The sequence below is a fragment of the Muscardinus avellanarius genome (genome assembly GCF_963383645.1).
Source record: "Muscardinus avellanarius genome assembly, chromosome: 5".
NCBI lineage: Eukaryota > Metazoa > Chordata > Mammalia > Rodentia > Gliridae > Muscardinus > Muscardinus avellanarius.
The window spans coordinates 116,468,442-116,482,074 of NC_137790.1; the positions used below are offsets into that span (position 1 = coordinate 116,468,442).

Sequence of the window (13,633 nt, forward strand, 5' to 3'; positions counted from 1 at the left end):
GGAGACAGGAGGATGGCGCAGGTTCGAAGCCAGTCACGCTGGCTTAAGAGACCCTGTATTCAAATAAAAAAGTATAAAAATAGGTCTGGGAGTGTAGCCCAGAGGTAGAAGGGTTTCCAGGAACCGCAGTACCACCAAAAAAAAAAAAAAAAAAAAAAAAAAGGATATAAAATGGGCAGGGGGTGTGCCGTAGCTCTGAGGTCCAATGCCCCTAGGTTCCATTTCCAGACCTGTGCGTGCGCGTACATGCGTGCGCACGCGCGCGCACACACACACACACACACGAAATCCAGTGAGTTGTGAACTGGGAGGCTGAGTGAGATTGGTGGGTTGCATCAAGGCCACCGTCCTGCTTGTGATATTGTCCCATCGTGAAAACTAGGTAAACGGCATGTGGCATCTGTTCCTGTCTAAGGACTGCATGTGAGTCTACGATGCCAACATAAAAAGTTTCATTAAAAAAAAAGTAAACAAACTGAACACAGCCCTTCACACCTCCCTGTGTGCCGCCCCACCTCTAGCTCACATTCCAGAAGCTTCCCTCCCTCCATCTCCTGGTATACACTACCAGGTCTTTTCCTGTCTCCCTCAGAAGGTGCCGACCAGCCCCTCTTTGTTTCTACAGCTTCTAGAAGAGTCTTAATCGACATATCTGAACTTGCCATTGCTTTGCTCACTTCTTCAGTGGCTTTTACTCATTTGTTATAAAAGATGGTATTGCAGGCACAGCTTGTCACTGCTTGGGTCCGAGTCCTCTGGGCTGCTGGTTGTAAGAGCAGATTTCTGCATCCCGGCTCCAAACACCTCTGGGGTTGAAACCTGAATTTGGAGCTAAATCTGTGCGGTTAGCCAGCGCCCCCTGGTGGTCATTCCACGCACCAGCACTCGAGGGCCTTTAGCTCCGTGTGGAAGCCGCCCAGGGCAGCTTCTGCAGTGCAACTCGTTTGTATCTTCCTTTGTGATGTGGCTGGGATGCTACCCCATGCTTCCTCACCCGCGTCTGGTGGTATACCAGAGCACGTCTCAGCGCTGTGCAGATCTGTGTCAGAGTCGGCCTCCACACCTGCAGGGCGGCCGGCCCCAGGGCGGCTGCTGTCTCAGTGCCCTCCGAGCCACTGGCCCGCAGTAGGCATGTGATGTTTGCTGCTGAATACTGGTGGCTCTTATTTGATGCTTTTATCATTTATTCTTGGTCCATCTTCCTGATTCCCAAGAGGCAGTGCTTTGCACGGCTGTCAGTGAACAATAAATAAAACCAGATAGAAGTAGCGTAGTAAACTCGCCCATCCAGACAAGACCAGACATTTAGCATTTGCCACTAAACACCCACCTAGTACAGGTAATTCTTAGAGGAAGGCTCTGAAAGCACAAATAGGTTTCGGTAATTTATTACTCCGTGGTACTTCTAGTGACTGGCGGAAGCCCCCTCCCTGCCCGCCTCTGTCTGTCTGTCTGTCTGTCTGTCCGTCCGTCTGTCGTGTGTATACATTCTCTCTCTCCCTGCCTGCTATTGGGCCAGAGGGCCAGTTCTGACTAGTCCTTCAGCAGAACACAGCGTCTGGCCCACATGTCACAGGGGCAGCACTTTAGAATTGGGCCGATCTCTGTCAGGCCTGCCAAACAGCACACTGCCTTTCCCCTCTATTCTCCAGCCGAGCAGCAGCTGAATAGAGGATTTTGGATTTTCTGTGACTGGTGTGTGTGTGTGTGTGTGTGTGTGTGTTGTGCTAGGGATGGAACCCAGGAACTTTCTACCTCCGAGCTACACCCCCAGCTTGATCTTTTCTTTTTTATTCCTTATTTTGAAACAAGGCCTCACTAAGTTGCAGAGAGACTCAGTAGCTCAGGCTGGCCACGAACCCAGATCCTGCTGTCTCAGTCTCCCAGTACCGGGATTACAGGCGTGCGCCAACACGCCCGGCCTCTGTAACTGTTTTTATAGGATGCAACTGATTACTTTGAGCCTTTTGTTATGGAACATTGTGAGCACAAATGTGGACATGTATCAGGAAGCCCAGCTTTACTCTTGACCCAGCTTCACCCTAACTGATGGCCGCTCTTATTTCTACCTCTCATCTCTCTTCTCCCTTAGACCCCTTCCCCAAGGGAATCATATAGTTTCATGGAATTGTCTTTCCTTTTTGTGTGTGTGTGTGGGGCACTGGGGATGGAACCAAGGGGCATTCCATCTCCGAGCTACAACCCCAGGCCTGTTTTATTCTTTTATTATATTTTTGTGGGCCTGGGGATGGAACCCAGGGACATTCGACCTCCGAGCTACACCCCTGCCCTATTTTTTATTCTTTATTTTGAAACTGAGTCTCCCTGAGTTGCGGAGGGCCTCACTAAGTAGCTGAGGCTGTCTGCGAACCACGATCCTCCTGTCTCAGCCTCCTGAATGCTGGGATTACAAGCGTGCGCCACCACGCCCGGCTTCTATTTTGTTATTTTGAAACAAGGCTTCACTAAGTTGCTGTGGGCCTCCCTAAATTGCTGAGGCTGGCCGTGAACCTGTAATCCTCCTGTCTCAGCTTCCCAAGTACTGGGATTATAAGTGTGTACCACCATTTCCTTTTTATGGCTCAATATGATTTCTTTTTTTTTTTTTTTTGGTGTTACTGGGGTTCCTGGAAGCCCTTCTACCTCTGGGCTACACTCCCAGACCATTTTTACATTTTTATTTAGAAACAGGGTCTCCTAAGCCAGCGTGCGCTGCTGGCTTCGAACCTGCGCGATCCTCCTGTCTCTGCCTCCCAAGCGCGGGGATTACAAGCGTGTGCCACCACGCCCGGCTTCAATATGATTTTATTATATGCATCTACCAGATTTTATTTGCCTACTTATCAGTCGATACGGGACATTTGAATTGTTCTTGCTTTTTTCCTATTATGTGTCATATGCTGTATTTCATAGACGTTTGCTTATACATCTTCATGTAGACATGTGTCTTCATTTCTCTTGGGTATGACTGGCTGTGGAATTGCTAGGTCACGTGGTAACTCCCTGCTTAACCTTTGAGCAACAACCCAATGTTTCAGCATCTCACATCTTCAGTGGTGGGCGCGCATTCCAGCTTCTCCACACCTTCACGGTGCTTACTGCTGTATGCTTCTCATTATGGCTGTTCTAGTGGTATCTCATGAATTTGGCTTGCGTCTCCCCGATGACTGATGATGTTTAGTATCTGAGTGCTTATTGGTTATTTACTTATCTTCTTTGAAGAAGTGCCTATTCTGATCCTCTACGCATTTTAAATCTAGGGTGTTTTTTTTTTGGTCTTTTTTTTTTTTGCGGTATTGGAGATCAGACCCAGGGACATTCTACCTCTGAGCGATACCCCCAGCCCTATTTATTTATTTTGAAACAGGATCTCACTGAGTTGCTGAGGGCCTCACTAAGTAGCTGACGCTGGCTTCGAACTCGCGCAATCCTCCTGTCTCAGCCTCCCGAGTGCTGGGATTACAAGCGTGCACCACCACACCCGGCTTTTTTTTTGGTCTTATTATTGAGTCATAATAGTCCATTATGTATTTTTCTCTTCTCAAATACGTGATTTTCCAGTATCTCTCCCAGTTTGTTGGTCGCCTCTTCACTTGCTGATGGTATTCTTTAACCAGGAAAGCATTTTAACAATGGGAAACGTAAAGGGTGTGGAACCTTTCAGTCATTCTTTTTTTTGGTGGTACTGGGGTTCCTGGAAGCCCTTCAACGTCTGGGCTACACTCCCAGACCTATTTTATATTTTTTTATTTGGAAACAGAGTCTCTTAAGCCAGCGAGGCTGGCTCCGAATGCGATCCTCCTGTCTCCGCCTCCCAGGCGCGGGGGTTACAAGCGTGCGCCACCATGCCCGGCTTTCAGTCATTCTTGAGTGTTCAGAAATAGAGTGTAGCTTACATGTGCTAAAATTAATTAATTAATTAATTAATTTTTGGTTTTGGATATTGAACTCAGTCATTCTACCTTCAAGCTGTACCTCCAGCCCAGTTTTCTTTCCCATTTGGAAACAGGATCTCCCTAGGTTGCTGAGAGCCTCACTGAGTTGCCGAGGCTGGCTTTGAACTTGCGATCCTCCTGTCTTAGCCTCCTAAGTACTAGGATTACAAGCATGTGCTGCCATGTCTGGCTGCTGCAGTTGACTCCTCCCCACTCCATTCACTCTGCACCAGCGTTAGGTTAGTTAAATCCTCCACGTCCTGAGGTGTTGAGAACTTTTTACTGTAGCCATGGAGCGCAGGGAAGACTTTCCGGAGGCGCGTGTCTCCACTTAGGGCATCATCACCTCTGACTCGCGGCGCTGGATCTGGTAGTGAACATGTGACGCTTGCCTCTGGCCCAGGTTAGTCAGGTTTGTTTTTCTTTCCCCTCTTTTTTTAACTTCCCTTACATTCATTTCATTAGTGAGTTCCTACTGCCTTTGATAAAAGGAAAGATTGTAGCCGGGAAAACGAGCCTGCACACCTACATGTGCAAGAAAGCTTCTTTTCAACAAGAGGATGAAAAGCACAGCGTTTGCACCTTTTATAGCCCACTGGTTAGCAGGTGCTTCTAGTTAGCTAGAGTGTAAACAGAGTATTAGGCAAGGGCGCCTTTCCCGTGGCGGTGGTGGTGTGTGAACCCTTGTAAGTATACAGCAACCAGTTTAAGTTCTATAAAGGAAAACAGTTTGTATTGTAAATTGAAAGACGGTAGAATTGGGAAGGAATTTGACTTGGAATTTATTTTGGGAGGACCTCCGGTTAACACTTTGCCGTTGACTGTATGTGTCAGGCATAGTTTTATAGGGATGACTCAAAGTGGGAAATTCTAACATTGCCCAGAGGAGAGGGTGAGGTTTCTGCGGGGTGGAATCCAGAGACCAGAGAAAGCTGCATATTAGACGGGGCATCTGAACTGGGTGCAGATTAATGTCCACTGCAAAGACAGGTGCACAGAGACCACGTCCACGGCACCAAAACAGCTCGAGCTATCAGAGTCTAGTGAGTACTGGCCAGTGTTTGAGCGGATTTTAATTCCTAGCTGTGAAGTTTGGCCTTAGTTCATTAAGGATCCATCAAAAGCTTTTGAGCCACCAAACCAAAGTGGATGGGTCCGAGGACACTTAATCCAGAACGTGGCCTGGCCTTGTATGGGCCTGGGTGGCAACTGGGAGAGGCAGGTTTTGCCTGTGGGTGACTAAGGTTTCTCTCTCGCTTCCATTCTATAAAGACATTTCATCCTGACAGCGGCGGTCATCACTGCCAGGTATACTGATCAGCGTCTGCTCAGCACGCACTGTGCTTGGGGACACATCCTTACGCCAAATCTGAGGTATAGATATCATTAATCCCTGCTTTACAGAAGAGAAGATTGAGTAATAGCAATAGTCAAATGCCACGCTCCAGGCCACACTCCTCGTGAGTGGGAGAGCTGGGCTCTGGACCCCAGTGTCGTCTTGCTTTGAAGCCCAGGGCTGCTGATTGGCGACCTGTGTGGCTTCTCTGATGCCATGCTGCCGGGTCAACTCCGAGAGTCTCGCTGCCCGTGGCCTGCTCCGGGATTGCTTCCAGGGTGGGTGGTCCTCCCTGGCTGAGCCCCGCGCACACCCAAAGGCCACTGCAGGCCATGTGGGCTCCAGGGCGCCACCTTCCACATGGGCCATCTCTGCCCTCACCGCTGCGTGTTTATTGACTTGTGTGTCTTCATGTGCTAGATGGGGCATCTCATACCTTTTTAGTACTACTGCTAAGTAGTACTACTATTTAGATTATTGGGTGTCCCTGAGCAAGCCCATAGTACCTGTATCTGCAGAATGCTACCTCTAAAGCCTTTTTCAGGGCTACCTTTTCTTTTCTTTTTTTCTTTTCCTTTTCTCTTCCCTTCCTTCTTTCCTTCCTTCCTTCCTTTGTACTAGGGGTGGAACACAGGTACATTCTATCTCCAAATTACACCCCTAGCCCTATTTTATTTTTTTATTTTTTTTGTTTTGAAACAGGGTCTCACTAGATTGCCGAGAATCTCATTAAGTTGCCGAGGCTGGTCTTGAAACTGTGATTCTCCTGTCTCAGCCTCCCAGGTACTGGGATTACAGACTTAGGCCACTGTGCCTGGCTTTGCCTTTTGAGAGGACTGGGGCTCCAGGATTCTCAGGTGTGGGGGAAGAAAAGTAGGAAGCAGCCCTGTGATTCTTCTCAGTTCTGAGCCCGACCACAGCCTTCTCGGTGACATTCACGTTTATACACTTGCTAATAATCCAGCCTCCTGGAGTTTAAATTCTACTTGACGGTAGTGAACTATGGATGTGCCTGTAGCCTCTGCCTCGTTTGAACTCAGAACCCTCCCACAACTCTTGCAGCACCTTCCTTGGCCACTTTTTACATATTTTCTGCTTCTCGAACCCCCAACCCCTCTACCCCTATGTGATTCTCATTCGCGCTCTCTCTCTCGCGCTCTCTCTCTCTCTCTCTCTCTCTCTCTCTCTCTCTCTCTCTCTCTCTCTCTCTCTCTCTCTCATATTCCCTACAAACTTTATCCAGTCCCATTTTCCTTTTATCACCTGGAACCGAGTCTCTGCTGCAGACCAGTTACATCAGACACTGCCAGGATGAGGCAGCAGGTGCTCAGTGGGAGGACCACCAGCATCAGACTCCTCAGTGGGGACTACCAGCCTTGATGTTTTGTTCTCGATTTTTTTTTTTTTTTTTGGTGGTACCAGGGATGGAACCTAGGGGCCTTCTACTCTGGGCTATACTCCCAGACTTATTTTTTATTTTATTTGGAAAGAGCCTCACTAAGTAGCTGAGGCTGGCTTCGAACCTGTGTGATCCTCCTGTCTCAGCCTCCCAAGTACTGAGATTACAAGCGTGTGCCACCATGCCCAGCTTGTTCTCAATTTTTAATGATAATTTTTATGTGCATTCTAATTTTTTTTTTAAATTTTACTTATGTCCCAGGCTCCTAAATTGATCTGATTGATATGATAATTTAATTCCAGTTAATTATAGTTAAATCACAGTGCAGAGAGGCTACAGTTATGGATTCTCAGAAGGAGTTCAGGTTATGGAATAGTTATTCAGCAGTATTTTTTTTTAAAAGAGATATGCAAATGTTTATTAAAGCAGTCAAGTCCACACAAAGAAAAAGATGGGGAAATAGTTGTTCCTCTGCATCCACACATTTTACATTTGCAGATTAAATCAACCGCCTATGGGAAATATCCAGGAAGAAATTTTTGTCTTTACTGAACATGTAAGGATTTTTTTTCCTTGTCAATATTCCCCAAACAATACAGTATAACAACTGTTTACATAACATTTACAGTGTTCTTGGTATCCCGAGTAATTTAGAAGTGATTTAAAATATGCAGAAGGATTTTTTTTTTGCATTTGTGTGTATATGCAAATACCACAGCATTTTACATACGGGACTCGAGCATCCATGACTTCTGTTTGCGTGGGATGGGGCGGGTGTCCTAGAACCAGTTCTCAGTGGATCTTGAGGGACAACTCTGTATATTCAGATATGTAATGATTATGAGCAGCGGGATTACAGATGGTTTTGCTTTTGTTTCCAAATATGCATAATGAGTTTTCTATAATAAAAATGTATTCCTTCTATATTTTATTGTTTACTTATTTTTGGTACTAGAGATTGCACCCAGAAACATTCTATCTCTCCAAACTATACCCCCAGCTGTGTGTGTGTGTGTGTGTGTGTGTGTGTGTGTGTGTGTTACTCACAGCCATTCTACTTTTGAGCTATACCCCCAGCTCTATTTTATTCTTTTCTTTTGAAACAAGGTCTCACTAGGTTGTGGAGGGCCTCACTAAGTAGCTGAGAATCTGCTATCCTCCTGTCTCAGTCTCCCAAATACTGGAATCACAGGTGTGCACAATGACGCCCCTTTTTATTCTGAAACAGAATCTTGTCGAGTTACTCTGGGTCTCACTAAGTTACTGAGGCCAGCCTCGAACTTGTGATCCTCCTTCCTGTCTCAGCCTCCCAGGTGCTGGTTTCAGAAGCCTGTGCCACCGCGCCCAGCTATTCTTTTCCGTATTTTATAAAACAATCTGAAAAAGAAGGTATGCACCAGACAAAGTAGGGGTGTGTGAATGTGTGCGTTATTTTTAGCTTTCTAAGCTAACGTATTCTGTGGGGGATATTGAGAATAGTACCGTACTGAGAGCGAGTTAATAGCAAGGCTTGGCATGAGAAGTCTAGGACTTGGGTCCTTCGTTATTTTTGCTTTTCTTATTATAGCTCAGCTAAACTTGCCTCCTGATGCTTGGCATTTGGTTACATTGCACAAGTGAGTGTCATGAGACTGTCCATGGTAGGGACACAGGAAGACAATGACACAGGTAGATGTTCTGTTTCGAGGGCCAGTGGACCAGTCTGAATGGTAATATCTGTCATCACCGGTACTTTCTGGAAAAGTATTAGTCTGGGAACAGAATGTCAACCGAGTGTCTGATCATCTTTTCACATTGGCTTATTGCTGGAGTTTTGCAGTTTCCCTATGCATTTGAATTTTAATTTTAAGTAAGACACAATTAGAACAAGTGATTTGGACGAACACTTAACAGAGTTGTCTCTGGATACTGTTGTCAGGCGGTGTTAACAGTCGGTTATTAGTAGACGTTGAGGCTCTGCTCCTGCCAGGAGAACCTCTGGCCAGATGACGGCCGTGTGCAGTGCTGTTCCCTGAGATGGTTTCTTCTGAAATGCCGTTAGGTTAATCCTGGGGGAGATTTGGCTTTCGAGTCTTCAATTATTACATTTTTATCCACAGAACGGGCTAAAGTTGGTATCACATCCCTCTCTGTTGCCAGAGGCAACACACTGATTTAATCTGTGCCCCCATGGCAGACATCTTGAATACTTTTAGCAATTTTTTTTTCTGCTTTCCCCCCTTCCCTTCCAGTCTCCTGCCTTTTCTTGCTCCTCCCGTGTCTGGTTCGACCCTGGCTGAGCTCTGGGGTGCGGTGTGCTTGAGGGCCGTGGAGTGCCTGACGGTCCCACAGGTGTGCAGGGGGCAGCCGTGCCCCCGTCCTGGGCACATCCCGAGGCCGGAGCCGGAGCCGGAGGAGACACGCATAGCCCAGCCTGTGGTAGTGTCGGCCCTCTGAAGATTGGCAAAGAACAAACCAAAACCCCCACCAAACCAGAACAAATCCTAGTTAGGTGTGCTGGGACCTTCACTTGGCGCTTGAGCAAAACGGATTCTAAGGGCGCTGCTTTTGGGGGATTTCACATTCATTGGCTGAAGAATTGTGATTTCTTGGAGAAGTGCCCTCTATCGTTCTATTTTCTGTCTCGTTTTTGTCATACTAATTGTTGTACAACACAGACGGTCACAGATGGGTCAAATTCACATGCAGGCATTTTGTCTCCTGGGTTAAGGGTCACGGGAACAGGACAGAGCTTGCACCCCTGAGAGCCAGCCGGGGTCTGCGGGTGGCTGCAGGGTGGACCACTTTACCTAGCGAGCAGAGCTCAAGGGCCTCAACGTGGGGTGCTCTTCCCAACACCTCTCACATTCAAATACTAGTTTGATGAGCTTGGTGGGTGGAGCATACCTGTAACTGCAGGACTCGGGAAGTTGAGGCGGGAGGATTGTGGGTTTTGAGGCCAGTCTCAGCAACTTAGAACTTATTTCAAAGAAATGAAAATAAAAAATAGGGCTTGAAAGTGTAGCTCAAAGGTAGAATGCCCCTGGGTTCAATTTTTTAGTTCCATGGCAAAATAAAACCGGAAACCAAAACCAATTTTTTTTTTTTTCTGGTGCTAGGGATTGAAGCTAGGGGTAGTCTCTCTCTGAGCCACCCCCTCCACCATTTTATTTTGAAACAGCGCCTTGCTAAGTTATTACAAGCTAGCCTTGAACCTGCGATCCTCCTCTTTGCCTCCCAGGTACTGGGATTACATGTATGCACCACCGTGCCTGACTCAAAGCCAGTTTAACGTAATTAATTTTAGATTTCTTTTTTAAAAATATTTTAAATTTATTATTATTTATTAATTTTTTGTGGGTCTGAGGATGGAACCCAGGGGCATTCAACCTCTGAGCTACAATATCCTGCCTTTTTTTATTCTTTAGTTCGAAACAGGGTCTCACTAAGTTGCAGAGGGCCTCACTAAGTAGCTGAGGCTGGCTGCAAACCTCCTGTGACCCTCCTGTCTCAGCCTCTGAAATTCTGGGATTACAAGCGGGCACCACCACGTCCGGCTCAATATTTTTTTAAATTGGGGCATTGTAGGTATACATCTTAATGGGGTACAAGATGGTAGAGGCAAACATGCACACATCCCTCATTTAGAACGGAGGAATAAAAGTATAGTTCTCGAACCACTGTGTCTATAATCCAGTAACCCAGGGCCGTGGAGTGCCTGACGGTCCCACGGGTGTGCAGGGGGCGGCCGTGCCCCCGTCCTGGGCACATCTTGGGGCCGGAGCCGGTGGAGACACACACAGCTCTGCCTGTGGTAGTGTCGGCCCTCTGAAGATTGGCAAAGAACAAACCAAAACCCCCACCAAACCAGAACAATTTTTTTTTTTTTTAATTTTGAAATGCAGAGTGGACGCAGATATCTACCAAATACCTTCGGGAGCAGCTGGCCAAGATCTCCGACTTTTACCACGTGGCCTCCAGCGCCAGCGACGGCCCCGTTCCAGTGCCGCTGGAGGTGGAGCAAGCCATGAAGCAGTGGGGATACAACGAGAAGCTGGCATTTCACATGTTCCAGGTAATCTTTCCAAGACCCGTGAGGCTGCGAGGCATGCTCTGCAGGAGAGCAGATTCTGCGTGCAGTCACGCGTTGCCGAAGACGGGGACACCCAAGAACTGTGCCACGAGGGGCCTGCTGTGTTGAGGCTCGGTGTCCGCGCACAAGCCGAGGTTGGTGCAGCCTGTCCGTGCTGAGGCTGCGCGGTGCACACTGCCCCTCGGTGCCTGCTCCTTATGATCAAAACACGCTGCCTGATGACTGTCCTTAATGTTTTCTGGGGGTTGAATTGCATTTTTATTTGAACCTGTACGTTCAGAGAAAAGCATCCGAGGTTTCTGACATTGTATTCAAAGGAACACCTTTGCCCTTGGAGGGCAGCCTATCAGACATAATACACTGATGTCACCTCAGGTGCGATTAATGGCTTCGTCATTTGCTACTAAATATGATCCTTCTAAACCTTTTATTTGGCAAAACTGGATATACTTACTCAAAAACACCTTTATGCTAATGCCTCCTGTCTCATAACAGATTTTCTTTAGAGCTGAATTATCCCAAGGAAAGGTCATCTTTTTGTTTTCTTCTTCTTTTTTTCTCTTTGGTACTGGCAGTTGAACCCAGGTCAACTCTGTCTCCAAGCTACACCCCTACCAGCCTTATTCTATTTTTTGAAGTTTGAAACAGGGTCTTGCTGAGTTGCTCGGGCTGGCCTCAAAACTGTACTCTTCCTGCCTCAGCCTCCCGAACACTGGGATTACAGGCATGTGCCACCATGCCAAGCGGAGAAAGGCCATCTTCATTTGGTTCAGCTGCATTTTAAAAGGCAGCCAGCCTTGGTAGCGGGGCGTGGTGGCACACACTTGGAATGCCAAGACTTTGGGGGCTGAGACAGGAGGATCACAGGTTCGCGGCCAGCCTCAGCTATTTAGCGAGGCTTTCAGCAACTTAGTGAGACCCTGTTTCAAACCAAAGAATAACAGAATTGGGCTGGGGATGTAGCTCCGTGGTAGAATGCCCCTGGGTTCAATCTCCAGTACTGTAATACATACATACCTACATACACACACACATACATACATACACACACACATACATACATACATACATACATGAATAGGCAGCCTTGATACCTGGTCAGCAGTGACATACACCTGTAATCCCATCCCAATACTTGGGAGGCCGAGATAAGAGGATTGCAGTTTCTCAGCCAGCCTCTACAACGTAGGCCCTCCGCAACTCAGTGAGACCCTGTTGTAAAATAAAGTAGTAAAATAGGGATGGGATTTATCTCAGAGGTAAAATGCCCCTGAGCTCCATCCCCAGTAAACAAACAAACAGGCATGCACACGGGCAGCCTTGAGGGAGGAGCAAGGGCCGTGGATGAAGGACTGAGCTCTGCCCAGGCTGTGATCATATTGACCAGAAGAGGGCGATGGTGGTGTGGTGTGCCTCAGTCTCCTTCCTAGCAAGGCAGAGGGGAGACTCAGCTGAAGTTGATTATTAGCATAGGCTTTTGTTAATCACAAAGGAAGAAGGTGTGCGGTTTCTTGTTTTCCCTTCAGAACTTACCATAGCACTCAGGTGGTAAGTCATTTTTCCAGGATCTCAGAGTATGAAAAGCACAGTCCCTTTGTGAAGTAGCTTTGTTAGTTTTTTTTTAAATCAATAAAAGCAACTCTTACAAATCCTACTTCCATTTAGAATAGGAATCTATCAGTGCCTGCCCTGAGCTTTTATGAGTTTTACAAGGTTGAGAATTTAATCTGTATTATGGAAAATGTATCTTTCAGCATGCTTAATATTTTTGGAAATATTGCCTTATATAGTAGGATCATTGAAAATAATATTTCTTTTATAGCAAACAATTAGATCCCACTGTTATGACCATAATTTCACAGTGATGTCAAAATTTAAAAGATCATTATAGTTTAGTTTGCCATATTCTGAAATGTCGATAAGACCCTAGCACACTGACGTGCAGAAAAACACGTGCAGAGCCAGGCGTGGTGGCGCACTTGTCATCCCAGTACTTGGGAGGCTGAGACGGGAGGAGCGCAGGTTCGCGGCCAGCCTCAGCTACTTAGTGAGGCCCTCTGCAACTTAGTGAGACCTTATTTCCAAATGAAGAGTAAATAAATATGGCTGGGGGTGTGTCTCAGAGGTAGAATGCCCCTGGGTTCCATCTCCAGTACTGCAAGGAAGAAAAAAAGAGAGAAAAGAAAATGTGCAGAAACAACGTGTAAGCCAAGACATCTAGAGGGACTGTTATGTTTATATAATTTTTTCTTTCGCTCTCTCTCCCTCTCCTTTTGTTTTCTTTTCTTTCTTAATGGGGATTGAACCCAGGATTATTCTGCCTCTGAGCTACACCTCTAACCCTTTTAACTTTGAAATAGGATCTTGCTAAGTTGTTAAGGGCCTTACTACATTGCTGAGGCTGGCCTTGAACCTCCAATCCTCCTGTCTCAGCCTCCCAAATACTGGAATTTCAGGTGTGTAGACCCACACATGACTTCTACGAAGATTCTTTAAAAGTATTTTTTTGAACCATGCATTGACCATCTTGTATCTTAATGCAAATTATAACTTATCTATTTATTTAAAACATATTTTTATATTTAAATAGACAAGTATTTATGTTTTCTTTATTAAATTCACTTCTTTGGACTTAAAATTTTAAATTGTGCTTTTTTGTATCTAACCTTTTAACCATTTTTTTTTTTACATATAATCTTTAAAGCAAAATTAACAAGTAAATGCTTTAATGTCTGATCAAATGTGGTGTCGCTGTAGTCTTTTAAACATAGCGACTATAATTTTTTGGCATAGTATTTTCACTCAGATCCTTTTAACCATTGGATCATGGGTAAACACAAAAGTTATTAGGATCAGAGTAAAATTTCATGTTATTGGAAAGGCCATAAGTG

General features: G+C 46.1%; 1 protein-coding gene across 3 annotated transcripts in view; it reads left to right on the top strand.

The window, feature by feature from the left end:
• MED12L (mediator complex subunit 12L) overlaps positions 1 to 13,633 on the top strand; it is a gene marked incomplete at both ends in the record, with an annotated part of 383,094 nt that overhangs the window by 78,078 nt on the left and 291,383 nt on the right. For all 3 annotated transcript variants that reach the window (XM_080695435.1, XM_080695436.1, XM_080695437.1), the window contains one exon: positions 10,555 to 10,724. In XM_080695435.1, the coding sequence (XP_080551561.1) occupies positions 10,555 to 10,724 (170 nt within the window). The remainder of the gene's footprint in view (positions 1 to 10,554; positions 10,725 to 13,633) is intronic.